Source organism: Notamacropus eugenii, chromosome 5 (assembly GCF_028372415.1).
Source record: "Notamacropus eugenii isolate mMacEug1 chromosome 5, mMacEug1.pri_v2, whole genome shotgun sequence".
Taxonomy (NCBI): domain Eukaryota; kingdom Metazoa; phylum Chordata; class Mammalia; order Diprotodontia; family Macropodidae; genus Notamacropus; species Notamacropus eugenii.
Genome location: NC_092876.1, coordinates 461,790,221 through 461,817,001, shown reverse-complemented (window position 1 = coordinate 461,817,001; position 26,781 = coordinate 461,790,221). Strand labels below are relative to the sequence as shown.

The window sequence follows — 26,781 nt, the reverse complement described above, 5'->3', positions numbered from 1 at the left end:
ATGGAGGCTAATGACTTTATGAGAAACCAAGAAATCACAGAACAAAACCAAAAGAATGGAAAAATGGAAGATAATGTGAAATATCTCACTGGAAAAACAACTGACCTGGAAAATAGATCCAGGAGAGACAATTTAAAAATTATGGGACTACCTGAAAGCCTTGATCAAAAAAAGAGCCTAGACATCATCTTTCATGAAATTATCAAGGAAAACTGCCCTGAGATTCTAGAACCAGAGGGCAAAATAAATATTCAGGGAATCCACAGAACACCGCCTGAAAGAGATCCAAAAAGAGAAACTCCTAGGAACATTGTGGCCAAATTCCAGAGTTCCCAGGTCAAGGAGAAAATATTGCAAGCAGCTAGAAAGAAACAATTCAAGTATTGTGGAAATACAATCAGGATAACACAAGATCTAGCAGCTTCTACATTAAGGGATTGAAGGGCATGGAATATGATATTCCAGAAGTCAAAGGAACTAGGACTAAAACCAAGAATCACCTACCCAGCAAAACTGAGTATAATACTTCAGGGGAAAAATTGGTCTTTCAATGAAATAGAGGACTTTCAAGCATTCTTGATGAAAAGACCAGAGCTGAAAAGAAAATTTGACTTTCAAACACTAGAATACAAACTGAAAATCTGGTAGCTTATTAAGGGAATATGATGGTATCTCCTGTTGTCCTGCATGATTAAAATAGCAAAACCCATGAATCAAAAAGAAACACTTCTCCATGATAAAGAAAAAGTTCCTGAGAGATGCAATGTTAGATTGTAATTTGTTTTACATTTTGTTTGCTTAATCATAGACCCTGAACTTTAAAGTGGGATGTGAGACCTACAATAATAAGATGTAACAATTTATTAGGTGTCAAAACTCCCCTCCATTGGTGGATTTGGGAAGTATTCTATCTCTCCAAAGAAATACAGCTTAGTTTAATTACCAATGACATGATGCCATGATAGAATGCATGCTCTTCATGAAAACGTTTCTCTGATCTGGAATTACACAAAGTAGAGGAACGTGACAAAGGAAAAAGAACAAACTTGTGTTAGGGTCAGCCTCCTTGTAGAACTGTGCAACAAAACAAGCAGTTGTGCTTTGTAGACTGTGATGAATGTCCGACCGTAAGGAAAACAGAAAGAGACAGGACAGATGCCAAGGCTTAGAAGAGAAGAAAGAATGCCGCTCTCAGACTCCTAAGGACGCTGACAGTATCAGGACCATCTGACGTTCATTTAGACAGTCTAAGTGAGGAGATCTTTTCCTGGCATCCAGGAACTTTTTGTAGAAATATTTGTATGATTGCATTTCCATACAATTGGTTTCCAGGATGATGCTGTTTATTTCATGTACTTAAAAACATCATTTTGCATGAGGGTCCTGAGGCTCCCCCAGACTGCCAAAGAGATCCATGATACAAAGATAAGTAAGAACTATAGATTTTTGGCCACTGAGAAAATTTAGATCATTCTGCATCCTTCAACAATTGATTCAATTCTAAATTAACCCTGTTCTGCACTGATGCTCCATTTTGTATAATTGCTCAGTCCACGTTCTTCCATCTGAGTCAGCTTTTCCTCTGAGTTAGTTATAAGTTCACTTGTTAGAATCCCCAAAAGATAGTGTCCTTCCTTGTAAGATTCCTATGTCCCCAACAAACCCTTCTAGGTGCCAGGTAGCAGGTCTGCTACCAAGACCTGCAAGGTGCTACTGGGTACTACAGAATAATTAATGCTCCTTAATGGTCACTAGGCTCCCACATCAGCCCGATTGTCCCTACCCCAATGCTGTCTACACTGTAACAATTATATCAGTTTCCCCATTTACCCAACTCTGTATTCCCCAAAACTCTATCATGGCTGGTGAGTTCTCCCTTGGTTGCTGAGAGAAGCCATTGACCCAATTTGTTGGTTATTGCTAGTCTAACTAATAAAGTGATCATGCTTAGACCATTGTCTTTCAGCTTAACTTACTTGCCAAATGTAACATCATACAACTGATTACTAGATAGATTTGCACATAGGAATAAGTATTTATAGTGAATGACTAAGAGGTCAATGGCAATGATGAAGCTACTTGGCTGTATCCAAGGCACATAGCACTGGTGGTGACTATGAATATGCTGCCATAGTTCTCAATTGCAAAGTATAACAGACTTTCTGTATAGAATGCAGAAGAAAACTTATTTAGACCAAAAAGTCAAATCCCAGAATGAGAAAGCAAAATCAGTCATAATGACCAAGAAGTCAATAGAGTTTATCACCACAGGGGGCAAAGTCATTCCCAAGCCTCTCTGCCCCCTGCTGGAACCTTCCCACAAACACATACTCAGGCGTCTAAGCTTTGCCTACCTGTCTGTGCCCTTCCCAGCTCCAACTAGTCTGACCAATTTCCTCCCAGCTCTGCTCCACCCTTCCTGGTCCACCCATTCAGGAAGCTCCTCCCACCATGTGTAACTTAGGCTAACCATAACTCTAAATTAAGATTTTCCCATTTAAATTACCATTACAGTGGCCCAGTATATAGAACACTGAGCCTGGAATTGGGAAGACCCCAGTTCAAATGTGGCCTGAGACACTTGTTAGCTGTGTGACCCAGGGCAAGTTAGTTAACTTTTGTCTGCTTCCATTTCCTCAACTTCAAAATGGGAATACTAACGGCACCTGCCTTCATGTATTGTTGTGAGGATCAAATGTGGAGCAGAAGAGATTAAAATGACTGAGGAAACAAAGCCTGCTGGTTTAGTAAGCTATGCATGTCAAATGTACAACAAATCAGGACCAGGCCTCCTCAGTCTGGGGTATCAATAGGCAATCACAACATTGGTTTATTATAAGAGAAATGATATCTAAACCAGGGAGAGCCAAAACAGAGAAAGAAAATAACAGACCAATTTCCCTAATGAATACACATTTTACATTTTAAATGACATATTAACAAAAAGATTACAGCAACTTATCGTGTGAATAATACATTCTGATCAGGCAGGACTCATAACAGGAATGCAGAGCTGGTACAATATTGGGGAAACTATCAGCATATGTGATCATATCAACAAGACTAACAGAAACCATATGATAATCTCAATAGATGCAAAAAAAGCTTTTGACAAAATACAACATCCATTCCTATTGAAAACACTGGAGAGCATAGGAATAAATGGACCCTTCCTAAAAATAACAAGTAACATCTACCTAAAATCATCATGTATTACAAAATTACATGTAATGGGGATAAGCCAGCTGCATTTCCAATAAGATCTGGAACAAGGATGTCCATTATCACCACTGTTGCTCAATATGGGGCTAGACCTGTCAGATTTAACAATAAGAGGAGAAAAATAAATTGAAGGAATTAGAATGGGCAGAGAAGAAACTAACCCTAAATGTGCTCTCTGCAGATGACATGATGATATAGAGAATCCTAGAGAATCAAGTAAAAAACTACTTGAAATAATAAACAACTTTAGAAAAGCCGTAGGATACAAAATAAACCCACATAAATCATCTGCATTTCTACATGCTACTAACAAAGTCCAACAGCAAGAGACAGAAAGAGAAATCCCATTTAAAGGTACTGTAGACACTATACAATATCTGGGAGTCTACCTGCCAAAACAAACCCAGGAACTACACAAAACACTTCTCACACAAGTAAAGTCAGATCTAAACAATTAGAAAAGTATCAGTTGCTCATGGGCAGGTTGACTGCTTTTGGACCTGTGCACCCTGAGTTCCTCCATGCAGGGTACCTTCTTCCCACCCCACCCCCACTTTTCAGCCTCCCCCATTAGAGAGCAGGGACAACCTTCCTTCTCTGCATTTCTGTCTTCAGTGTTTAACACAGTGCCTGGCACCTAGTAAAGATGAATAAATACTTATTGACCAACTTCCTGACAGTCAGGACCACCTTTCTTAATCTTTTATCTGCACAGATTGTCAAGGATGATCACATTTTGCTTCCACAGAAATTATAAGAAACATAATTTGTGAAACCTAAGAAGTCATACTGATGGCAAATTGATCATAGTGGAGGGCAGCGGGGGATGCTGGGTGACTGCTAATCAGCATATCTAAGATTCACTTTAATGAATGCAAAAAAAAAGTTTTTTAAAGAAAGATGAAGGTTGAAGGGTACTTTCTCGGAGAAAAGACACTTCCTCCCTTCCTTTCTGACGAGGAAGAACAATGCTTACCATCAGGCAAAGACACAGAAATCAAGGATTCTGTGTCCCAGCCCACCCAATGGGCTCAGGCCATGGAAGAGCTCAAAAAGAATTTTGAAAATCAAGTTAGAGAGGTGGAGGAAAAACTGGAAAGAGAAATGAGAGGGATGAAAGAGAAGCATGAAAAGCAGATCAGCTCCCTGCTCAAGGAGAACCAAAAAAAATGTTGAAGAAATTAACACCTTGAAAACTAGCCTAACTCAATTGGCAAAAGAGGTTCAAAAGGCCAATGAGGAGAAGAATGCTTTCAAAAACAGGATTAGCCAAATGGAAAAGGAGATTCAAAAGCTCACTGAAGAAAATAGATCTTTCAAAACTGGAATGGTACAGATGGACGTTAAGGACTTTATGAGAAAGACAGATATCACAGAACATAGCGAGAAGATTCGAAAAATGGAAGATAATGTGAAATATCTTATTGGAAAAACAACTGACCTGGAAAATAGAATCAGGAGAGACAATGTAAAAATTCTGGGACTACCTGAAAACCATGATCAAAAGAAAAGCCTAGACATCATCTTCCACAAAATTATCAAGGAAAACTGCCCTGAGATTCTAGAACCAGAGGGCAAAATATATATTCAAGAAATCTGCAGAACACTGCATGAAAGAGATCCAAAAAGAGAAACTCCTAGGAACATTGTGGCCAAATTCCAGAATTCCCAGGTGAAAGAGAAAATATTGCAAGCAGCTAGAAAGAAACAATTCAAGTATTGTGGAAATACAATCAGGATAACACAAGATCTAGCACCCTCTACATTAAGGGATCGAAGGGAATGGAATAGGATATTCCAGAAGTCAAAGGAACTAGGACTAAAACCAAGAATCACCTACCCAGCAAAACTGAGTATAATACTTCAGGAGAAAAAATGGTCTTTCAATGAAATAGAGGATTTTCAAATTTTCTTGATGAAAAGACCAGAGCTGGAAAGAAAATTTAACTTTCTAACACAAGAATGAAGAGAACCATGAAAAGGTGAACATCAAAGAGAAGTCATAAGGGACTTACTAAAGTTGAACTGTTTACATTCCTACATGGAAAGACAATATTTGGAACTCTTGAAACATTTCAGTATCTGGGTACTGGGTGGGAGTACACACACACAGGCACACATACATAGAGACAGAGTGCACAGAGTGAATTGAAGAGGATGGGATCATATCTTAAAAAAAAAAATGAAATCAAGCAGTGAGAGAGAAATAATGGGAGGAGAAAGGGAGAAGTTGAATGGGGCAAATTATCTCTCATAAAAGAGGCAAGCAAAAGACTTATTAGTGATGGGATAAAGAGGGGAGGCAAGAGAAAAACATGAGGTCTATCCCATCACATTCCACTAAAGGAAAGAATAAAATGCACACTCATTTTGATAGGAAAACCTATCTCATAATACAGGAGAGTGGGGGACAGGGGCACAAGCAGGGTGGGGGGGAGGATAGAGGGGAGGGCATGGGGAGGAGAGTGCAATCTGAGGTCGACACTCATGGGGAGGGAAAGGATCTTAAGAGAATAGAAGTAATGGGGGTCAGGATAGGATGGAGGGAAATATAGTTAGTCCTATACAACACAACTATTATGGAAGTCATTTGCAAATCTACACAGATTTGGCCTCTATTGAATTGCTTGTCTTCCAAGGGGAAGGGGTGGAGACGGAGGGAGCTAAAGAAGTTGGAACTCAAAGTGTTAGGATCAACTGTAATGTTCTTACCACTAGGAAATAAGAAATACAGGTTAAGGGGTCAAGAAAGCTATCTGGCCCTACAGGACAAAAGAGAAGACGGAGACAAGGGCAGGGAGGGAGGATAGAGGAGAGAGCAGATAGGTCACAGGGGCAATTAGAAAGCTTGGGTCTGGGGGGGGAGGGATAAAAGGGGAGAAAATTTGTAACCCAAAATTGTGTGAAAATAAATGTTAAAAGCTAAATAAAAAAAAAAAGCAAAAAAATAAAATAAAATAAAAAAAGAAAGATGAAGGTCATTCACTATAAGCTGCTTCATCTCCCCTCTCCATCACCTTGCATCTCTCGGTGCCTCCTGCCCCTCTTCCTTTCCCGAGATGAGGTGGCCATGGCCTCCAGAGACTGCCCTTTCTGCCCCCCCACCACCACTTATTTTCAGTCTCTCCAGGCTCATTTCCTGCTGTCTACAGAAACGTCAGTGTCCTGCAAGCCCGCTACCCTTCTCTCTCTCCACTGCTGCCCTGTGGCTGCCCTGTGCCACCCACCCACGGGCTGCCCCTGCCGCCCACCCACATGGCGCCCCCTGCCGCCCACCCACGGGGTGCCCCGTGCCACCCACCCACAGGCTGCCCCCGCCGCCCACCCACAGGGTGCCCCCTGCCACCCACCCACAGGGTGCCCCATGCCACCCACCCACAGGCTGCCCCCTGCCGCCCACCCACACGGTGCCCCCAGCAGCCGCCTCCATGCTCACTCCCCTCCAAATCTGGCAGGTCTCCACATACCCCCAACCAAAGGCCTCTATCTCCCGACTGCCCCCTGGGGAGGAGGATGCCAACCAAGGTCCGGCTTAGCCCCCTTTCCCCCAACCCGTCCTCCAGGAAGAGGGGTCAGAGTCCTGGGGAGGGAGGCACGGACCCCCCCCCCCCCCACTGAAGACCTCTCCTCAGCACTGGGACAACGGCAAACCCCCCCCACACACACACTGGGGAAGCGTGTCTACACCACCGGCAGGGTCTCTTCCTTCCCAGCCCCCCAGCCCCAGCACCGGGTCCTAGACCACGCGGTGCCCAGGCTCACTCTCTCCTTCGCCTAAGCCCGGCTCATCAACACATGCCGGGCACACAGGGATGGGCGCGGAGCTGACCAGAGAGCGGCTGAGCGCGGAGGCTGTCCTTGGGCTCTGGGCCGCCCTCGGCCTTTCCTTCCCCGCCAGCCCATCTCCTAGTTCTGAAGGGGGGGCGGTGTCCTGGTCTAACCCTCCCCCCTCCCCCACCGCGGTCACAAGGCAGTGACGTCATCACACGCGTCCCCTGCTCCAGGGCCTCCTCCCAGTGCTCTGTGCTGGGCGTTCAAAGCCCTTCACACGCCGCCTATGGCCCGCCCTAGGGGCTGGTTCTTTGAGGGGGACACTGTCTCCCGCCTCCGTTCCCTGGTGGAGCCCCCCTCCCAGGCCTGCACGGCTAAGGGAGGGAGAGTGAGAGGAGAAGGGCTCCCAAGGGAGGAGGCAGGGGGAGTACCAGTCACCTAAAAGGGCCGGGCGCATGCGCACAGCCCAGTCAAGCCTACAAACTACGTTTCCCAGGAAGCAGTGCGCACCCGGCAGCCACATCCGCCCCTCCCTGGGCTGTCATGGAAACCGCGCCAGATGCCTCGGTTATTGTCGCGTGACTTCAGCTTCGCCCTCGCCGAGTTTTTCCTCCCCTTCCCCCTCCCCGCGTCTGGTCCGGCCTGGGTCCAGCAGCCCCGGGAAGGAGTCGCCTCTGGAACCCACGACCCTTCCCCGAGCCTGGCCTGCTTTACCTTGCGACCCCCACCCCCTTTAATTATGTGGGTAATTAGCGGCCGAGGGTCTTCCCTTCGAACCCCCCGGGGAGGGGCGGGGAGGTTGCCTGCGATGCCAGTAAAGTTCTGCGCCCCCCCCCATTTAGAACCTTTGTAGCCAATCAGTTGAGCCCACATAGACCCCACCCCCACCCCCACCCCCACCCCCACCCCCGTCCCTGCTTTCTCCTGTTGGGGTCGTATCTGCCCCCTTGGCCGGCGTTGAGGAGGCCCCTTCCCACCCTGGGACGCCCCCTCCCCCAAAGGGCTGGGAAACTCCACCCACCCCTTTAAGGCTTGGTGCCCTTCCCCCCATCCGTGGGCTCCCCAAGGACCGCGCAACCCTCCTGGGGCTCCCCTTCGTAGAGGGAGGTCTCTGGCTGCAAGCCTCGGTTTGCCCCCTGGAGCAGCCTGTCCGCTTTTGGGGGGCCGAGACCCTTCGGAGGGGCCTTCACCCCCTGCCTCTCGTGGCTCGAGGTCCGGACCCCTTTTCCTTCCGCGTCTGTCCTTGGACGTTGTCCCAGTGTCTTGCTGTCCCACAGGCCTGGTCTCTTTGGTCTGTCTGCCTTGCTTGGGCTGGGCTCGCCGCCTTCTCTTCTCTCGTTTCTCCCAGGTGTTCGTGTAGACCTTAAGGAAAGCCATTCCCTGCCCTTGAGGCTGGCCATCTGTGCAAGGTGGGCTCTCCCAGCCTCTGGAGAATCTGCAGCTGGGCAGCGGTTTCTGATCCTGTCTGGCTCCCCTTTGCTTTACTCTGGTCTTCCTTCCTGAATTGCAACTTTGTTTCCGATCAGGCTCCAACACTTGCTTTGCCTTTGGATGAGCTTTTAGGTCTGGGTTACCTGGGCTCCTGTACTTACCTCCTCCCAGAATCGAACCCCTCAGGACCTTTAAAATTCACATTACTGGATTTTAAGGTTCCCCTATGACGTCTTAGGACAGGATTCTAGGGAACTCAAATACCCAGGGTGTCTTAGTCTAAGGCTTCCCAGACACTCCCTCCCCCCATTTTTATCACCATTGTGGGCCTTCTTTGGGGGCACCTTCTGCTCTTCCTGACTCCAGAATCAGAGCCTTCCTTCAGGTGACATGTGTCTCCGGCCTTCTGGTCCCACTGGGAGACTACAGGCTGCTTGTCCTGCATGTCACTAGCTTGCTGGTGTCCCCCTTTCCTGTTGCCCTCAAGCTGACCTCTTGTGCACTTCTCAGGTGGAAGAAGTCATTTGTTCTCGTTTCTCTATGGATTTCCCGAATCCTCTTCATTCTGGTCTGAACTTAAGAGTTTGGCCAGAGAAGGTGTAGGGAAGCCGGGTCATCTGCCTTCATTCAGGTAACCGTCTTGCCCAGAAGCCCTGTCTGTCTCCTCCCTCCCCTTCTGTCTCCTGCTCTCTTCCCATCCCCTCCCCATGCAGTTGAATGACTGCAGAGATGTTGCCCCCTTGTCTTTCTGATCCAGTTGTCCAGCCCTTCCTATTTTGGGGGTCCAAAGTCTCTTGTTGCCTTATTCTCATCCCTGTGGGCATCAGCCCTCTAGTTTGGTCCTGATCACCTCACCTAGACTCTTCGAGTAGACTCCTAATTAATCCTCCTGCTAGAGGTCTCTGCTCTGTCCCATCTGTTTTCTATTTAGCTGCCAAAATAATCTCTCTGTGGCTCCTCGGGTTGTTTTCAGCATTACAGGTAAGATTAGCACCTCTCATGATTTGCTTTTCCTTCCCTGTTCTTCCTTCCCAGCTCTCCGTTCTTCTTCAAGAGGAGTGACTTTTGAAAATGAAGGAATGGCCCCTGTGCTGACGGCCAGGGCCCAGCAGGTAAGTGGGAGGTTCCTGTTCCTTGTGGAGGTGGGAAGAACCCCCTTTCAGATGGTGGTGACTTTCATGATTGAACAGAGCAAGGATTAAAACAAACCTGAGATCTTCCTATGAAGAATACTGTGTGCGCACACAGAGCCAATGCATCCAGAATTAGAGTGAAAGCAAAAAACTGGAGAAAACTCCTTTTTATACAGAAAATTTTGCTGATAAAGGTCTCATTTCTCAAATATATAAGGAACTGAGCCAAATTTATAAAAATAAGAGTCATTCCCTAGTGATCAAGGGATGCATACAGGCAGTTTTCTGAAGAGGTCACAGCTATTAATAACCATATGAAAAAATGCTTTAAATGATGTCTATTAGAGAAACACAAATTAAAGCAACTCTGAGGTACCACCTCACACCTTTTAGAAGTGATAAATGCTGGAGGGGATAAGGGAAAATTGGTGCACTGATGCATTGTTGGTGGAGTTGTAAACTGATCCAACTGATTTGCCACTAACCCTAACCATAACTCTGCTATATCTCAAAGAAATTGAAAGAGAGAGAAAGAGGGAAAAGAACCTATTTGTACAGAAATATTTGTAGCAGTTCTTTTTGGGGTTGCAAAGAATTGGAAATTGAGGGGGTTCTCATCATATGAGGAATGGCTGAAAAAGTTATGGTATATGATGGTGATGGCATAATGTGGTGCTGTATAAGAAATGACAAGCAGGATGCTTTTAGAAAAATCCAGGAGGACTTGTGTGATCTGATGCAGGGTGAAGTGAGCAGACCCAGAGAACTTTGTGCATAGTACATTGTAATGATGATCCATTGTGAAAGACTTGACTATTCTGATCAGGCAAGTCACTTGACCTGTGGCTGAGCTGAGCACATCCTGGAGTAGTCTGGGTACAACTTGTCATTACTGCCAGCATTTGGGGCATGGAGAGCTTGGGGTGGGGGGGACATACTCTAGATTCACTATTCTATTGGGGGGGAGATCTCCATCCATCAGCCTGCTCCAGCTGGAAAGTTACAGCTGAGGTCCAGGTGGTCTGGAGTGTAGTGAGAGAGACACTAACTAGGAAAGCTAGGATGGGTCTGTGCCAAAGCAGGAGCTTACCCTGGTTGACCAACAGGGCCACCCAGCTCCTGCACTAGCAGATCTCTCCATCCAAAAGCTGTCAGGTCTCACAGGAGCTCCATCAGGAACATCAATACTAACTAGAGTAGGAATTATTTCTTTCACCTTTTCCATGGGTGGGGGAGAGGTTGAAGGAAGGGAGAGAATTTGGAACTCTATTTTTTTAAAAGAATACTTATAAAGGTAGTTGTAGACAAGATTAGCTTGTCCAGGGCAGACTGGGTTTCCAAATTCTGTTACAGGTGCTCATTTGCATGTGTCAGATTGGAGAACTTTGGAGTTCTTTGGGGAGCCCTGAAACTGAGAAGTGCTTTAGGATGATTGGGCCAGTGTGTAGCCCCTGTTCAGATCTCAGTGTTGGAGATAAGGATTCCACTGCCTGCCCTAAGTTAGAAGGATGCTTCTTGTTTTGAGGTCCTGCAGGGGAGAGAAAAGGAGGAGGAGCTCAATGTCTGCAGAGTGGGTCTTGTGCTTGGGAGCTTAAGCATATGTGTCTGCCTGGAAGGGAGAGGAAAAGTGGAGAGGATCTAGTTCTCTGCATTGCCTGGGAGGTGCCTGAGCAGCTTGAGACAGATTTCTGCCAGTCTTAGTCAGAGGGTGAGGACAATGATACGTCCTCCCCACTGATGCACCCACCTGGTTAAGCCTGAATCTGGGAGTACCAGAGTCACAGTGCCACAGAATTGACCAGTCTAGCTGAGATGCCCAGGGCCAGGGAGGGAGAAGTCCTTGGTGCTTATTTGGATTGAGGGAGCACCCTTTTCAGAAGGATATTGATAAGTAGTTGTTTGTCAGTTCCAAAGATGAAGTTGCCTTGGTAGAGGTAAGCCCTGTATTAAGGGCTCTCCACCTGTAAGAAGGGCATCCTGCCCAGGTTTGGGTTATGTGCATTTGTCTATCTGTGCATCCTCAGAGGAAATCCTGTTCCTCTGTGACCATTAATGCCAGGTGAACCACAGGAAAGCTAACTTCTTGCATGAGGGATTCTCTGAGGCTGATGGGCTCCTGCAGAAGCCCTGGGGACCCCTGATGATGTGCTGAGCCTCAGGAAGTCTCCCCAAATGGCCTCCACACCTAAAGGGGAGAAGATACTAGAGTCTGGGATGTGGGGCTGGGGGGGCAGCCCCTGAGCATGTGCCTCAGGAGAGCTCTCAGAGACAGACCTTGACTGTTGGTACCGGAATTGAGAGGGAGGAAATGAGCCAGAGGGGATTTGGGAGGTTATATGTGACTGTGATGAGATGAAGCAAAGATCCTTCTTTTTCTAAATATTTTATAAAGTAATTAATTTTTTCCTAATTAAGGTAAAAACAATCCAACTTTTTTAAAGATAAATTTACTTATTATAGCTTCATCACTGATAAATGCAAACATGACAAAATACAACAAATAAACAGAAAAAAGGAATTACGTGAAACTGAATTTCTTTTGGGAAGGTTGTGTTAAATTTCCCATCGTAGAGACATCATTACCAGAGACTTCTTGTTGCTTTCAGATGCATCTTTTCAGGCACACTGTGGTCACACACCTCCTTCTGAGGCTCCAGAGGTGTGGGTTACCCAGGGCAGCAGCAGAGAGACTCCTAGTGCAGTGATGACCTACAAGATTTAAGGGGTGTTGGGAAAGACCCATAGGACCTGGACAGATGGTGGGCTCCTCCGGTGGGCAGAATGAGGGAAGGGGATGGATGGCCTCAGAGCCTGATGAGGACAAGGACTTAGAGGAGCCTCCTTCCTGTCCTGTTGGATGCTCTGGGTGGGGGTGGGTGAGAGAAGGCTGGGAGGGGAGGGAACCCAGGAAGGAGATCAGTCCCCAAACCAGTGAGGTCTCAGGCCCAGCGTACGGCACAGCACCTGGCAGCTGTCCAGTGGAGGAAGGGGGAAGGGGCAGGACCTGGGGCTCTTGTCATGGGGGGAGCATCAAAGGAGACGGGTGTGCTTTTCCTGGAGAGGCTGAGAGTCGGGGAGGCCATGATAACTGTTACTGAGTATTTGTAAGGCATCTTGTGGAGGAGGGTCTGACAGGTTCTGTTTGGATTTGGTGTCAGAGTTAGGTCCAAGAATTAGAGCCATCCGGAAGTGCTGTGGGTTTTATCAGGTAGTGAGTTCCCCAGCCCTGGCGGGCTTCCACTGGAGCTGGGCCTACCCGTTGTTAGGAAGCTGTAGAGATTTCATTCCTAGGACCTAGGTCTGCCCCTGGAAGGGACCTCCCAAGTCATCTAGTCCATCTTCCTCATTTTACAGGTGAGGAAATGGGTCTAGAGAGGTCAGGACTTAGCCAAGGTCACACAGTGTGGAAGTCTGGAATGCCAGACTTGAACTCGAGGCCTGTTCCTCCAACTGAACTTTCTTATCACTGAGCTCTGAGGTTCAGATTTCTTGGTAGAACAGGCTCTGGGCTTCTTCTGGCCGGCAGGTCCTCTCTATTCCAAGCCAAGAGGAGAGGAGATCAGGAATCAATAAAGGCTGAATATTTGTATCTTGTGTTTGCCTGTGTTGTGTCAGCTGGAGCAGGTGAGAGATCCGGCAAACCTGACAAAGGGAGCCAAGGGTCCCCTTTGGGGTGTTGGAGGCTGGGCCTGCCGAGTGTGACATTCCAGGGCCATCCAGCCGTGGTCCTTGGAGGGTACGTTTGGGTTTCGAGAGGACCAAGGTGTCTGGAGCTCTGTCTTGGCTCCTTCACTTACTAGTTGTTGGTCACCTTCCACCTCCCTACGCTGTCTGCCCTGCCTGGTTGTTAGGCAGATCAGAGGGCAGAGACAGTGGAAGGGCTGTGGACCTGAGTGTGAATCCTGCCTTTGTGCCTTATTGGCCGTGTGACCCTGAACAAGTCACATTCCCACATCTCCAGGTTGTGGCAAGGATCGAACTAGACAACCACAGGTAAAGCTTAAAGCTGGCCAATGTGTATGAGCTGTTGTCCTTGTTATGCTGTGAAGGTGCTTTGGGAACACAAAGCCTCAGGATAAATATCTGTTATCACAGGAATGTAAACATGGCTCCTGGTCAGGGGCAGTGGCTTAATTTCAGAGCATTTTTCTGGCCTCAGACCGAACTATGTGTTTTGAAGTTCACGTTTTTGGGTAAAAAGGGATTTGCCCTGTGGGAGCTGCTGCAGGAAACCCATTTTAATGAGCCCGTTTGCTCTAATTAAGCAGTTAGGAAGATGGGAAGGCATGGCTTTGGTTACTTAGTAGAAGTATTTGGAATTACCTCCACATTGCTTCTACGCTGACTACCACAAGATGCACCCAGTGTGCTTGAAGCCTTCCTCCCGTTGTGTTGGAATGCAGAGCCCATCATGGGAGTGCCCAGACAGTCCGTCACTTCTGGCCATGTGACCAGGCCCCCCTGCTGTTTGTAGCACACATTTTTGTCTGATGACATCCTCCTCCTCTTCTCATGCCCATCCCATGCCCTTCTGTCTCCCCATGGGGATGTTCACCTTCAGGGTTGGGTGTCTCACAGCCCTCTCTGCCTCACCACAAGAGTATCGCTATTTAAAAAGATGAGCCAGCGTTGAATTGAGAGCTTTGGATCTGACTGCAGGACAGCCATGTCAGTGGACCAGACCTCTTGATTGTTTGACCAGTGTGGATGGCTTAAACCTTGGTGCCGTCTGCAAACAAGAGCCTTGGGGACCACCTCCTCTTTTTGGAGCGTGACAACTGATGGTAACATTATGTTCCTTACTGTGGGATGTGATTTGGTAAAAGCCAGTGTAGGGAGTATCAGAATAAAGGGGAGATCTTGGCCTTTGACCCAAGAAGGAAGATGGAGTCATGGAGAGAGAGCAAAGAACTGGATGTGAGCTGCTCCCTTGTCAGTGAGGCTTTGCTAAACTCAGTTTTCCCCTCTGTATAATAGAGATATTAAATAGCTGTAAGGCAGAGTCAGGGTTGGCAAAATGGGAAGCACAATGTGGGTATCACAGGAGTCCGGGGTCAGGATAGACCCTAAAGATCATTTAGTTTAACCGACTCCATTCTCTTTTTTAAAATTAGTCACTATTAAGCACCTGCTGTGTACCAACGCACTGGTTGAAGCACTTTTTATTTTTTAAAATCAAAAGAATTTTAAAACCACCAAACAGTGTGATACCATCACGCATGCGAAGTCATACAGAACATTTCCCTCTTAGCCATGTTGTAAATTTTTAAAAACAGCAAGAAAAAAGGTTTAAATTCTGCCCCACTCTGCCTCAGAGTCCATCAGTTCATTATCTGGAGTCTGAGGACATTCTTCATCACAAGTCCTCTGCACTTGTCTTGTAGCATTCTAAGTCATTCCCAGCTCATCGTCATTACGTCCTTGCTGTTACTGTGTGCAGTCCTTACTTCACTTTGCATCAGTTCATGTGAAACCTCCCAGTTTTTCTGAGAGCCTCCTGCTCATCTTTTCTTATGGCACAATAATATTCCATCACAATCATACACCACAACCTGTTCAGCTGTTCCCCAGTGGATGAGGTCCCATCCCCTCAGTCCCCCTCATTTTCTAGGTGAAGAAACACTCCCAGCAGGCCTGGTGGTTTGTCCCAGGTCACAGTCAGTAGATTTGAACCCGGGTCTTGTGACCTCCAGTCCAACCTGCTTCCTCCCTCCCCATGCTGTTTCCCTCAGAAAGGTAATGCTTTAATTACATGATCCAGATGTTATTACCAGCCAAAGCATTGATATTTGGATGGATCTCAGTGAGGCCAGAACCCCAAGAACTGCACCCCACATGCTCCCACATCCATTTGAAACAAGCACAAACAAAGGCATGTGGTGTTTTAGGAGCCAGTGACCTTTCAAGATGTGGCAGTGGTCTTCATATGGGAGCAGTGGGCTTACCTGGACCCTTCTCAGAAGGATCTGTATCATAGTGTGATGCTGAAGACCTACCAGAACCTGCTGTGCCTGGGTGAGGACAGCTTTCCCTGGGACTCTGGCTCTGCTTCCCCAGCCCCAGCCCCCAGAGGGATCTGTGGGTCTTTCCTTGGTACAAAGCTTTGAGGTGACTGTTTGCCTACAGAGACCAGAGAGTCCTCATTCTCTTGGATGTGGGACAGGCCCTGTGCTAGGTACTAGGAGCACAGAGACAGAAGGAGTAGTCCCTGCCCCTAGGAGCTTATGTTCTGTTGGGTGGGGAGGGGAGAACAGAAGATGGGGGGGGGGGAACCAGCATGATCACAGTTAAGTCAATCCCAGTAATCCCTGGGGGGCTGGGGAAAGGCATCGGCGCCTTTGAGGACACTGTGTTGGCCCTTTTGTAGGATGAGAATGGACCTGAGGATTCTGCCAGGAGTCCATTCTATATGGAGAGGGGGAAGCTGGAGCCAGACAGTCAGAGCAGTGCATTAGGAATGCATCAGGCAGAAGTTGTGGCCAGGGGCCAGGTGAGAGGCAAACATCTGGCCCAGGGTGGTGACTACAGAGAGAGTGGAGATCAGGTAGAATCAAAAAGGTGTGGCAGGAATCAGCCTGTCAAGAGGAGAGTCTGAGGAGAAGGGAAGGTCTGAGGGGGACAGCAGCATGTTTCATTCTGGACATGTGGAGTTTGAGAGGCCGACAGGACGTCCATTGGGGAAGAGCCAGGCATTATGTAGTGGTGCAGGGGTGGAAATCAGTCCAGAGGAAAGATGTCTGTCATGGAAAATCCAGATGTTGAGGACAGCAGGGTCATAGACATTAGGGAATGTATCATCTTGGATGAGGGCAGAGAAGGGCCGCATTTAGGGTTAGAATTGGGTGCACAGTCAAGAGAGAGAAGTCAAATTGCAAAGGGCTGACTGTGAAAAGGACATTTTGAGAGTAGATAATAGCTGGAACTGATGGGGGTCAAATGGAGGGACCCTGGGCATGACTGGTGAACACAGGGGCTTCCTCTTCCCAGGGAACAGTTCAGCAAGTCTTGGTGAGAGACCTGCTGTGCCAGGGAGGAAGAGATGTTGCAAGATACAGGGTCCATGCATAGTAGGTGGAAGGTCAGAACTGTTCTTAGTCAGAGGGTCAAGGCAAGGTGGACAGCCTGATGAGGCTGTGCAGGATGTAGCCAGGAGCATGAAGGCAGGGGCCAGGGGCCAGGGCCAGGAAGAGCTGAAAAGGCCCAAGGAGGGCCTGTTGGAGCTGTCTCCTTTTGTGGTCCTGGGTCAAGTGCAGGGACTTCCTGGACTTTCTCTTGATTTTCCCTGAATCTCTCCTTTATCCTTGGCTCTTTTGCATCTTTTCTGGGGGGGGAGAGGGGGGGATTCTTGGGGATCTGAGCTCATTTGGAAGCTTCCACTTTTCCCTCTTTATCCCAAGACTCCCCTTCCCTTTGAACAGGACTGGCCACATCCAAGCCCGAGGTGATCCACCAGCTGGAGCAAGGGGAGGCACCTTGGAGGCCAGAGAGGAGGGAAGTCCCAGCAAGCAGCTGTGCAGGTGAGTGACTGACTGACCCCCAGGCAGGGCAGTCCATGTGTCTGGGATTCAGTCCTGGGACCCAGGCCTCTGGGAGAAAGAAAATGGAGGCCCATTCAGAAGTTGGTGCGGTTCTTAAGACCCTCAGGGGTCATCTGTTCCTGCCCCCTCACACAGTGTAGTGACTTAGCCAAGGTCACCCAGGCAGCCCTCTGGAGAGGCTGTTGACCCTTGACCCTGTGCTCCTTCTGTCCCTCCTTTCTGTGATAGCACATCCTCAGCCTGCCTCACTACCTTTTTATCTCTTCTCTGTGTGTTTTCCTAGAATTATATGAGTTACCTTTTTCTTTTAAAAACCCCAAGAAAAGGTAACGTCCTTTACATCTTTTGGGTTGATGTTTTGTCTTGAAGTCACAGTCCCTTCCCAATAAACAGCCTCTTCCCAAGTGACCCGAGAAGCAGCGCCCCCTCCTGGAGGAACTGTGATGGACAGATGGACAGCACCTGGAACCTCCCATTCCTTTTTTAGAGTCTCCCTTTCATAACAGAAAAGTCACCTGGGCCTGGGCCTCCTTTCGTGCACTGCCCCTCCTTTCGTGCACTGCCCCCTCAGCCCGCCCTTCGCTGTTGTTTCTGCCGGCCTTTCTGCATTTGTCTGACTCCATCATATTTGGTGTTTGGTGTCCAGATTTGGTCTGCCATTCTCCCCATTCAGAAGGCAACTTTCTGCCTCTGCAGATAATTCTGGGGCCAACCTTTTGATTCATCTGTCTCTTGTGCCCAGCAATGGGTTTGCCTGATCCAAGGTCTCAACAGTAGCTTGTCTCGCTTTCCTAATATGAAATGTTTTCTAGAGGGATCCTAAGTGTCTTTGCCCTCCCTTGGCTCTTTCTATCCACCTTCTACTATCTTGCCATCTTGGTGAGGGGGAGGGGATAAGCCCTAGTTTTGTTCTCATTGTACCTCCCATAGTAGAGGTTTGGAACATTTGTTTTCACTTCAGCAGAGTTTGTTTAAAACCATTGACCATTTACCTCATGGGGAATGACTCAGTCTAAAATGAATTCCCTGTAGATTTTGAATATTGGACTTCTTTCAGAGTTACTTGGTGCAAAGTCCATAAGTTTTCTTGAGTCTGGCTACATTTTTATTCAAGCCACCATTTTCAAATTCAGATTTCATACACTCAAAATCATCTGTCTTTTATAATCTCTTCTCTGTGCCTAATTAGTTTTCCTCTTATATTTTGTAAAGGATGAGAACTTTTATGTTTAGATTGTTTTATTACTTTACAAATTGTTGTGCTGTATGTTGTAAGCTACTGGTCAAAGCCTATTTTCTGCTGGGATGCTTTCTCATTTCCCAGCAGTTCCTCCTGATTCAAAGCTGCTGCCCTAGGAGTTTGTGGTCTTAACAACTAGTTCTCTTTGTTGTTGTCGTGGTCATCGTCCAGTAATTTCAAGTTGTGTCTGACCTCATTTTAGGGTTTTCCTGGCAGAGACACTGGAGCGGTTTATTTTATAGATGAGGAAACTGAGGCAAACAGGGTGAAGTGACATGCCCAGGGTCACACAGCTAGTAAGCATCTGAGGCTAGATTTGAACTCAGGTCTTCCTGGCTCCAGACCTAGCACTCTATGCACTGTGTTACCTTGTGTGGGTTCTAATATATTTCTCTAATTCATATTTTTTTCACCAACACCAATCACTTTTGATAATTATTACTTTATAATGTACTTTCTTTCATAACTGCTGACTCACTCACTGGTAAATGAATCAGTATTCTGTATCTCCCTTAACACTTTCACAATCTAGTCTTCTGTCTGTCTGCCTGTCTGTCTGCCTCTCTGCCTCTCTCTTTCTCTCTCTCCTCTCTCTCTCCCCTCCTTCCGACTTTCTCCCTCTCTCCCATCATCAGTACCTTCTTCTTTTGAGCCAAACTTATCACCCAAACCAGATCTTAGTGCTATATATTTCCCCCCATTGCCACCCCCAGCATTCTCCCCTCTTCCTCAGTGACTTTCATGCCTGCCTCATGGTCTCCTCCTCTGCCTGCTCCTGCCCTCTTTCCAAGAATGACAGTGCATATGCTGGTCCAGTCTTCCTCAGTTCCTCCCTCAGCTCCTCCACTATCTCTAGGGTTGGTCACACCCTTCATTTCACCCTCACAAGTCTTATGCATGCTTATTCAAGGACTTTCAAGGTCATTCCAAATCATGTCTCCTTCCAATTTTTCCTGGGCCTTACTGCTCCTGAACCTGTTCTCCATCCTCACTTTTGAACTCTGCCCCCTGGACTTTCCAGAGCTATTGTCAATGGTCTGACTCCCCTCTCCTTCCTTCTTGATCCTGATCCCTTGTTGACCTAGTTCAGCACTTTCTTCTTCTCTCAAATCCCTTTCCTTCTGGTCCAACCACAGTCCTGGATGACTCCCTTCATCTGAATCCTTTGCTGTTCTTCATGTGTTACTAATGGGATTTCAGGAAGGTGTGCAGCCATTGTGATTGGGCCCACTATGTTCTATTGGGCTCCTCTTCCTTTCAGTGCCCTCCCTCTTGGTCATTCCCCATTATCCTGTCCACAGCTGACTTTATCTGGACTTGTTTGTACGTTGCCTCCCCCATTAGATGGGAAGCTCCTCAGGGGCAGGGATTGTCTTTGGCCTCTTTTTGTATCCCCAAAGCTTAGCACAGTGCCTGGCACAGAGTAGGTGCTTCATCAATGTTGATCGACCCACACTGCATCAGCGCAGTCCTACTTGTGCCTAATTGATTCTCCACACCACTCACCCCAGCAACTCTTCCTCGGGCCTCCCTCCTAGCAGTCAAGGCCATTCACCACAAGCTACCTCTTCTCCCCATCTGTGAATCTCACATCTCTCTAACATCCTCCGCCATGATCTCTTCCTTTATTCCATTCCCCTCCTCACTCAATCCCATCCTCTCCTGCTCCAGTACATTGCACCCTTCTTTACCTCCCCCACCATTAACATCAAGAGGGTGACTGGATTCAAGTGACACAGAGCTGTGCAAAGTCATCAGCCTCACTCTTCCAGAGTCCTCAGAGTACAGGGGCAAGACATAAGTTAAGACTACAAGCAGTGGCATGAGAGGCAGTGGGAGAACTTGGTCTCTTTAAGCTAAAGTCTTTTCCAGGTCTTTGTCTGAGGCAGTGCCCATTTGGTGATTAAAGGCTAGGGTAGAATTGAGTCAGAAGATGGCCTAGTTTGCGTTCCAAAAAATATTCAGTCTGGGAGGGGAAGATGCTCAGAGGTGGTACCTCACACAGATTAGGTTGGCATGATAGGGTCAGATCCGAAATCCTCTTTTTTGATTGGTAAAGCTCTTCCCACCTTACTCCCTAAACATACCTTTTCAGTCTTCTCACACTTTTATACTTCTCCACACACACACTCTCAGATCCAGTGACTATGATCTCTTTAATGTTCCACAAACAAAACCTTCCATCTATTAGGTTCGGGTATTTTCTCTGGCTGTCTCCCATCCTTGGAGTCCTCTCCGTCTTCATCTCCTGGATTCTTTCCAACTAACCCTAAGATTGTGTCTCCTACAGGAAACATTTCCCCAACTCATCTTCATTCTAGTGTCGTCCGTCTCTTAACCAGAATCTTGTTTATTCAGTTTGTGCTTTGCTTGTTGGAGCCCCCATTATTCAGTTGTGACCTTCTGGAGGGCAGGAGCTATCTTTTGCCTTTCTTTGCATCCCTAGCGCTTAGCACAATGCCTGGCAGGTAATAAATGCTTAAAAATGCACATTGACTTACCCCAGTCTCCATCCTTACATCCTGCCTTTTAGAGCTAAGTTAAATTTTAATCTTTGTCTCGTAAAACAAGTAGGTACCCAAGTGCCTTATGTCTTTAAATGTCACACACTGAGTTCCCCTATTGTGCAGACACATGGAAAAGAAAATGGGTTATTCAGACTCAATTGTTCTTGTTTCCATTATCCTAAACATAAGGAAGATTGGGAATCAGAATCTGAAATTGGCAGTGAAACAGTGACTGTCCAGTCAGCCTTCCACTTAATGCCAGAATCTTCTCGAAGTACTCCCAAACTGATAACCACCCGGCATCTACCTAAATGTCCCCTCCATTGTGTGGCAGCAGTGTGTGGCAAAAAGACCAGAGGGACAGAAATGACAATTGAGAATGTGTTGGGTTTCAGGTATTAGTTATTTAGTTACCTTTGAGCAAATCACAGAACTTGTTCTGAGCCTTAGTTTTCTCTTATAAACTACTGCTATCCATCCTCCCTCACAATATGATAGTGTCAATGGGAAACCTCGTTTAGACTGGAAGTGACTGTGCCAACAAGGCTGATTCATTCTCTTCTTTAAAATTGAACAATAATTCTGGAAGAGTCACACAAGCAGGACCAAGTGTACAAGAAGTAGGACATTTCCATCTTCTTTCTTTTTTTCAGATTGGGAGACTAGGTGTGAAAACAAGGAGTCACCTCCCAAACTGCACATTTCTGTGAAGCAGTTCTTCCAGGACAGATTCCCAAAGGATGGTCTCTGTGTCTCCAGCTGGAGAGAAGGCTGGGACTGTGATGCCAGATTAGAAAGGCAGCAGAGCTTGCAGAATAAAAATTCTCAGCAAGGAAATGCCACCCAAAGGAAAACTCCTAGTAAAGTGATGGACTGTGCAGGTGATAAATCTGTCCAATCTGTCTGTATCAGTTTGGAACCAAAACTTTTTGTACAACACAGAGTATCTCTAGAAAAGGATCTTCCCAAATACAATGCAGGCACAGGGAGCTTCATTTTATCTTCAAAACCAAGAAAAGGTCATAAACTTAACTCTAGGGAGATAGTTTCTGCATCTAAATCAGACTTCATTGCATATCATAGACTTTATTCTGGAGAGAAACCTAATGAGCCTCATGAACGTGGGAAACCCATCTTCCTAAGCCCAACCATCAGTTCACATCAGAAAATTGTTATTGGAGGGAAGACTCCCAGATGTCATCAATCTGGAAAGGTTTCCTCCAAAACCATCAAATTAAATGAAATTCAGCAAGTTCACAAAGGAGAGACACCTTCTGAATATAGTGAACATGGGAAACCTTTTAACCACAAGTCACCCCTTCCTTTCCATCCAAAAATTCACCCTGAGAAGAAATCTTATCAGTTTTTGAAGTCCTTCCTCCAGGATTCACAGCTTTCTTGTCACCAGAAAATTCATAATGGAGAAAAGCATTATCAATGTAATGAATGTGGGAAGACCTTCAGCCAGAGAGGATACCTTCCTGGACATCAGAGAATTCATACTGGAGAGAAGCCTTATGACTGTAAGGAATGTGGGAAGGTCTTCTGCCTAAGAAAACACCTTACTCTACATCAGAGGATTCATACTGGAGAGAAACCTCACAAATGTAATGAATGTAACAAGGCCTTCCACCTCAGCACAGATCTTACTCGACATCAGAGGATTCATACTGGAGAGAAACTGTTGGGGGTGTAAGCTCAGTTCCATGTGGACAGTCTCGGGCAGGTAAAGGTGAGAACTTCTAAACCTTAGAGTTCTCATGAGGCCCCCCAGGGAACAGCAGGGAATTGAGGTGTGAGACCGGGCTATCTCGTGCATTTCCGCCTCTTCCCTGAGAAAAGGCTGGGAGAGAGCATCCCCGCCCTCGAGATTGGCCCAGATCTGGGCACACCTATTGTTATCTAACAGGCATGGTATTCAGGTGCAAACTATGCGGCAGGAGAGCTCAAGTAGGGTCAGGAAAGTCTGAAGGCGCTCTTAGCGCTGAGGGGCCCTTACAGGACAGAAGGCCCCTCTTCCTTCTCTTTTCGCTCTTCCCTCTCCCCTCTCTCCCCACTTCCACTTCTGCTTTCATTCTCTTACTGTAAGATCTTTGCCTCCTTGGGAGATTTCTCTCTCTCCTAAGGAAGAGCTCCCCCTGCACATGTAACCAAGACCCTGAATAAAGCCTAATCCTTGCTCGACTCTGGAAAGTCTCTTCTCTCATACGTTTATCCGGTTTGGCCAGCCGAAGACCTGTGATAGGTAAGGTAAGACTCGGGTAGCCCTCAGGCCTCTAGGCCTGGCAAGAAACCTCATAGATGTAGTGAATGTGCAAAGGCCTTTAGCCAGAGAGGACATCTTACTGTACATCAGACGATTCATACTGGGGAAAAACCTTATGAATGTAATGACTGTGGGAAAGTATTTCGCCTCAGAGGTCTTCTCACTAAACATCAGACAATCCATACTGGAGAAAAACCTTATGAATGTAATGTATGTGGGAAGGCCTTCCATCTGAGAGAACAGCTTACTCGACATCAGGGTATTCATACTAGAGAGAAGCCTTATGAATGTAAGGAACGTGGAAAGGCCTTCTACCTGAGCACAGAGCTTACTCAACATCAGAGGATTCATACTGGAGAGAAGCCTTATGGATGTAAGGAATGTGGGAAGACCTTCCACTTGAATACAGACCTAATTGGACATCAGAGGATTCATACTGGGGAGAAGCCTTATGAATGTAAAGAATGTGGGAAGGCCTTCCATCTGAGAACACACCTTTCTCGACATCAAAGAATCCATACTGGAAAGAGGTCTTATGAATGTAGTGAATGTGGAAAGGCCTTCCACCTGAGCTCAGATCTTACTCGACATCAGAGGATTCATACTGGAGAGAAACCTTATGAATGTAAGGAATGTGGGAAGGCTTTCCTACTGAGTACAGATCTTACTCGACATCAGAGGATCCATACTGGAGAGAAGCCTTATGAATGTAATGACTGTGGGAAGGCCTTCCACCAAAGAGAATGCCTTACTCGGCATCAGAGGATTCATACTGGAGAGAAACCTTATGAATGCAAAGAATGTGGAAAGTCCTTTCGCCTAAGAGAACTCCTTACTCTACATCAAAGGATTCATACTGGAGAGAAGCCTCATAAATGTAATGAGTGCGGAAAAGCCTTTAGCCAGAGAGGACATCTTACTGTACATCAGAGAATTCATACTGGGGAAAAGCCTTTTGAATGTAATGACTGTGGGAAGGTTTTTCGCCTCAGAGGACTTCTCAGTAAACATCAGATAATCCATACTGGAGAAAGCCCTTATGAATGTAATGAATGTGGGAAAGCTTTTAGCCTGAAAGGACACATCAGAGTAACAAAAGGCATCCCTTCCTTCTAAACTGACCTACCTGGGCCTCTTGGGGCTTGTATAAAGACAGCCATATTGTGGAGATCAGAAATAAAACAACTAAATAACTGGAACATATTTAACTTTTGTAGATTTGTCAGATTAGCATAATATGAAGGATAATTCTAATGAAATTAATTTATGAAACGTAACACCAAAATTCCAAAGAGTTCTTTTTTCCCCATAGGAATAGATACAGTTATATTAAAAAAAGCAATTATATAGTGAAACAAACAGGCCAGAATTAGACTGGAACACCAAATTTTAAACATGCTGATTGATTACTTAAGTATTTAGAAAGAGTCTATGTGCTAAGCATTCTCTGTGCTGAACATACAAAGAAAATATTTGAAGCTGTTTTTGCCCTCAGAAATTTGACAGTCTATTGAGAGAGATGAGATGTTATAGCATTTATGTAGTAACATCTGTTGGGAGCCAGGTACTGTGCTAAGCACTTTGCAGTTATCTCATTTGAACTCTATTATCCAAAAGTTGAGGAAACTGAGGCAAACAGGTGATTTACCCAAATCACACACTAGTAAGTGTCTGAGGCTAGGTTTGAACTCAGGTCTTCCTGACTCCAGGTCCCATGCTCTATCCACTGTGCCACCTAGCTGCCAATATATTGCATGTCTATAGATAGATATGTCATAGTAAATCCAAAATAAATGCAAATTGTTCATTACAAGCTAATTAGGGAGGGTGGCCATAAAGGGGAAAGATCAGGATTCCCAGTCATACTTAAAGTTTTGGTTGTTGCCCCATTCATTATCCTTATATTGTTTAGGACAAAGTTAAATTTTAATCTTTGTCTCATAAGACATGTAGGTACTTAAGTCCCTTATGTCTTTAAATGTCACACACTGAGTTCCCTAGTGTGCAGACACATGGAAAAGAAAATGAGTTATTCAGAATCAAATGTTCTTGTTTTCATTATCCTAAACATAAGGAAGATTGGGAATCAGAATCTGAAATTGGCAGTGAAACAGAGACTGTCCAATCAGCCTTCCACTTAATGCCAGAATCCTCTCAAAGTTCTCCCAGCTTCTACTTAAATGCCCCCTCCATTGTGTGGAAGCAGCACTGTGTGGCAGAAAGACCAGAGGGACAGAAATGACAGTTGAGATTGTGTTGTGTTTCATGTATTACTTATTTGGTTATCTTTGAGCAAATCACAGAGCTTGTTCTAAGCCTCAGTTTTCTCTTATAAACTATAATTGCTGTCTATCTTTCCTCACAAGATGGTAATGAATGTCCATGGGAAATCTTGTTTAGACTGGAAGTGACTATACCAACAAGGCTGATTCATTCTTTTCTTTAAAATTGAACAATAATTCTGAAAGAGTCACACAAGCAGGACCAAGTGTACAAGAAGTAGGACATTTCCATCTTCTTTCTTTTTTTCAGATTGGGAGACTAGGTGTGAAAACAAGGAGTCACCTCCCAAACTGCACATTTCTGTGAAGCAGTTCTTCCAGGACAGATTCCCAAAGGATGGTGTTTTGTGATTAAGGAAATTTATGGTTCAGATTCGCACCCACAATAAGACACATTTGAGAAGAAGCTGGATATTTTATTGATTTACAGAAAAGGCAAATGCATGAACAGTTTAGAGGTATAGCAGAAATATAGCCTAATACTAATATAATTTTAGCAATATTAATATAGACATAAGAGGAAATAGAAAAATATCACCAATTCGGGGAGGCACCAACACCTGAGTTTCATCAGCTGGGGAATCCCGGGATACAGCGTTCAAGGTCCGAATGGGGAACAAAGGGTCCCAGGCAGAGCGTCCTCTCCATGGGTGAGATTCCGAGGACTTACACTAGGCGGGGAGACTTTATAGGGATCTTAGACAAAGAAGGTTTTTTGCCAACGGCTCCGCACACTGTTCCAAGCTGGTCAGGCACATGGCCACGGGAGTGCAGGTGTTTGTTCGTCAAAGATGTATCATACGGGGGCCACAAGATATAAGTTAATTAATCATGTACTGGGAGGACTAGCCAGATCCTCCAAGTATTATCTATGTGTTCTGGGAGTGGCTAGTTCCGAAAACATTAATACATGGCCAACTCGCACATGTTATGTTCCTTGAGAGGTCACCAAAAGGACAGAGTGAACTTACTTTATTCAAGGGATATGAAATATTCATTCAGATGGTCTCTGTGTCTCCAGCTGGAGAGAAGGCTGGGACTGTGATGCCAGGTGAGAAAGGCAGCAGAGCTTGGAGAACAAAAATTCTCAGCAAGGAAATGCCACCCAAAGGAAAACTCCTAGTAAAGTGATGGACTGTGCAGGTGATAAATCTGTTCAAAGTGTCAGTTTGGAACCAAAGCTTTTTCTATAATACAGAGTATGTATAGAAAAGGATCTTCCCAAATACAGTGCAGGACCAGGGAGCTTCATTTTATCTTCAGAACCAAGGAAAGGTCATAAAATTTGCTGTAGAGAGATAGTTTCTACATCTAAACCAGACTCTACCGAATATCATAAACTTTATTCTGCAGAGAAACCTAATGAGCCTAATGAATGTGGGAAACCCATC

General features: G+C 46.0%; 1 protein-coding gene across 1 annotated transcript; it reads left to right on the top strand.

The window, feature by feature from the left end:
- Positions 1–7,222: 7,222 nt before the first annotated feature.
- LOC140507287 (uncharacterized) lies at positions 7,223–26,555 on the top strand. Its single transcript, XM_072615410.1, has 7 exons — positions 7,223–8,556; positions 8,935–9,055; positions 9,460–9,536; positions 15,446–15,572; positions 16,976–17,074; positions 21,496–22,532; positions 23,133–26,555. Exons 3-7 carry the CDS (start codon positions 9,504–9,506, stop codon positions 24,222–24,224), a joined length of 2,388 nt encoding a protein of 795 aa, XP_072471511.1. The 5' UTR covers positions 7,223–8,556; positions 8,935–9,055; positions 9,460–9,503; the 3' UTR covers positions 24,225–26,555.
- The last annotated feature ends 226 nt before the right edge of the window (positions 26,556–26,781 follow it).

What these genes read in the sequence shown, in the direction of transcription:
- LOC140507287 (XM_072615410.1), top strand. Translation starts at nt 9,504, where the DNA reads ATGGCCCCTGTGCTGACGGCCAGGGCCCAGCAG. An exon ending in CCCAGCAAGCAGCTGTGCAG is followed by an intron (nt 17,075 to 21,495) that starts GTGAGTGACTGA and finishes TCTTTTTTTCAG; the next exon opens with ATTGGGAGACTAGGTGTGAA. An exon ending in CTGGAGAGAAACTGTTGGGG is followed by an intron (nt 22,533 to 23,132) that starts GTGTAAGCTCAG and finishes AGGCCTGGCAAG; the next exon opens with AAACCTCATAGATGTAGTGA.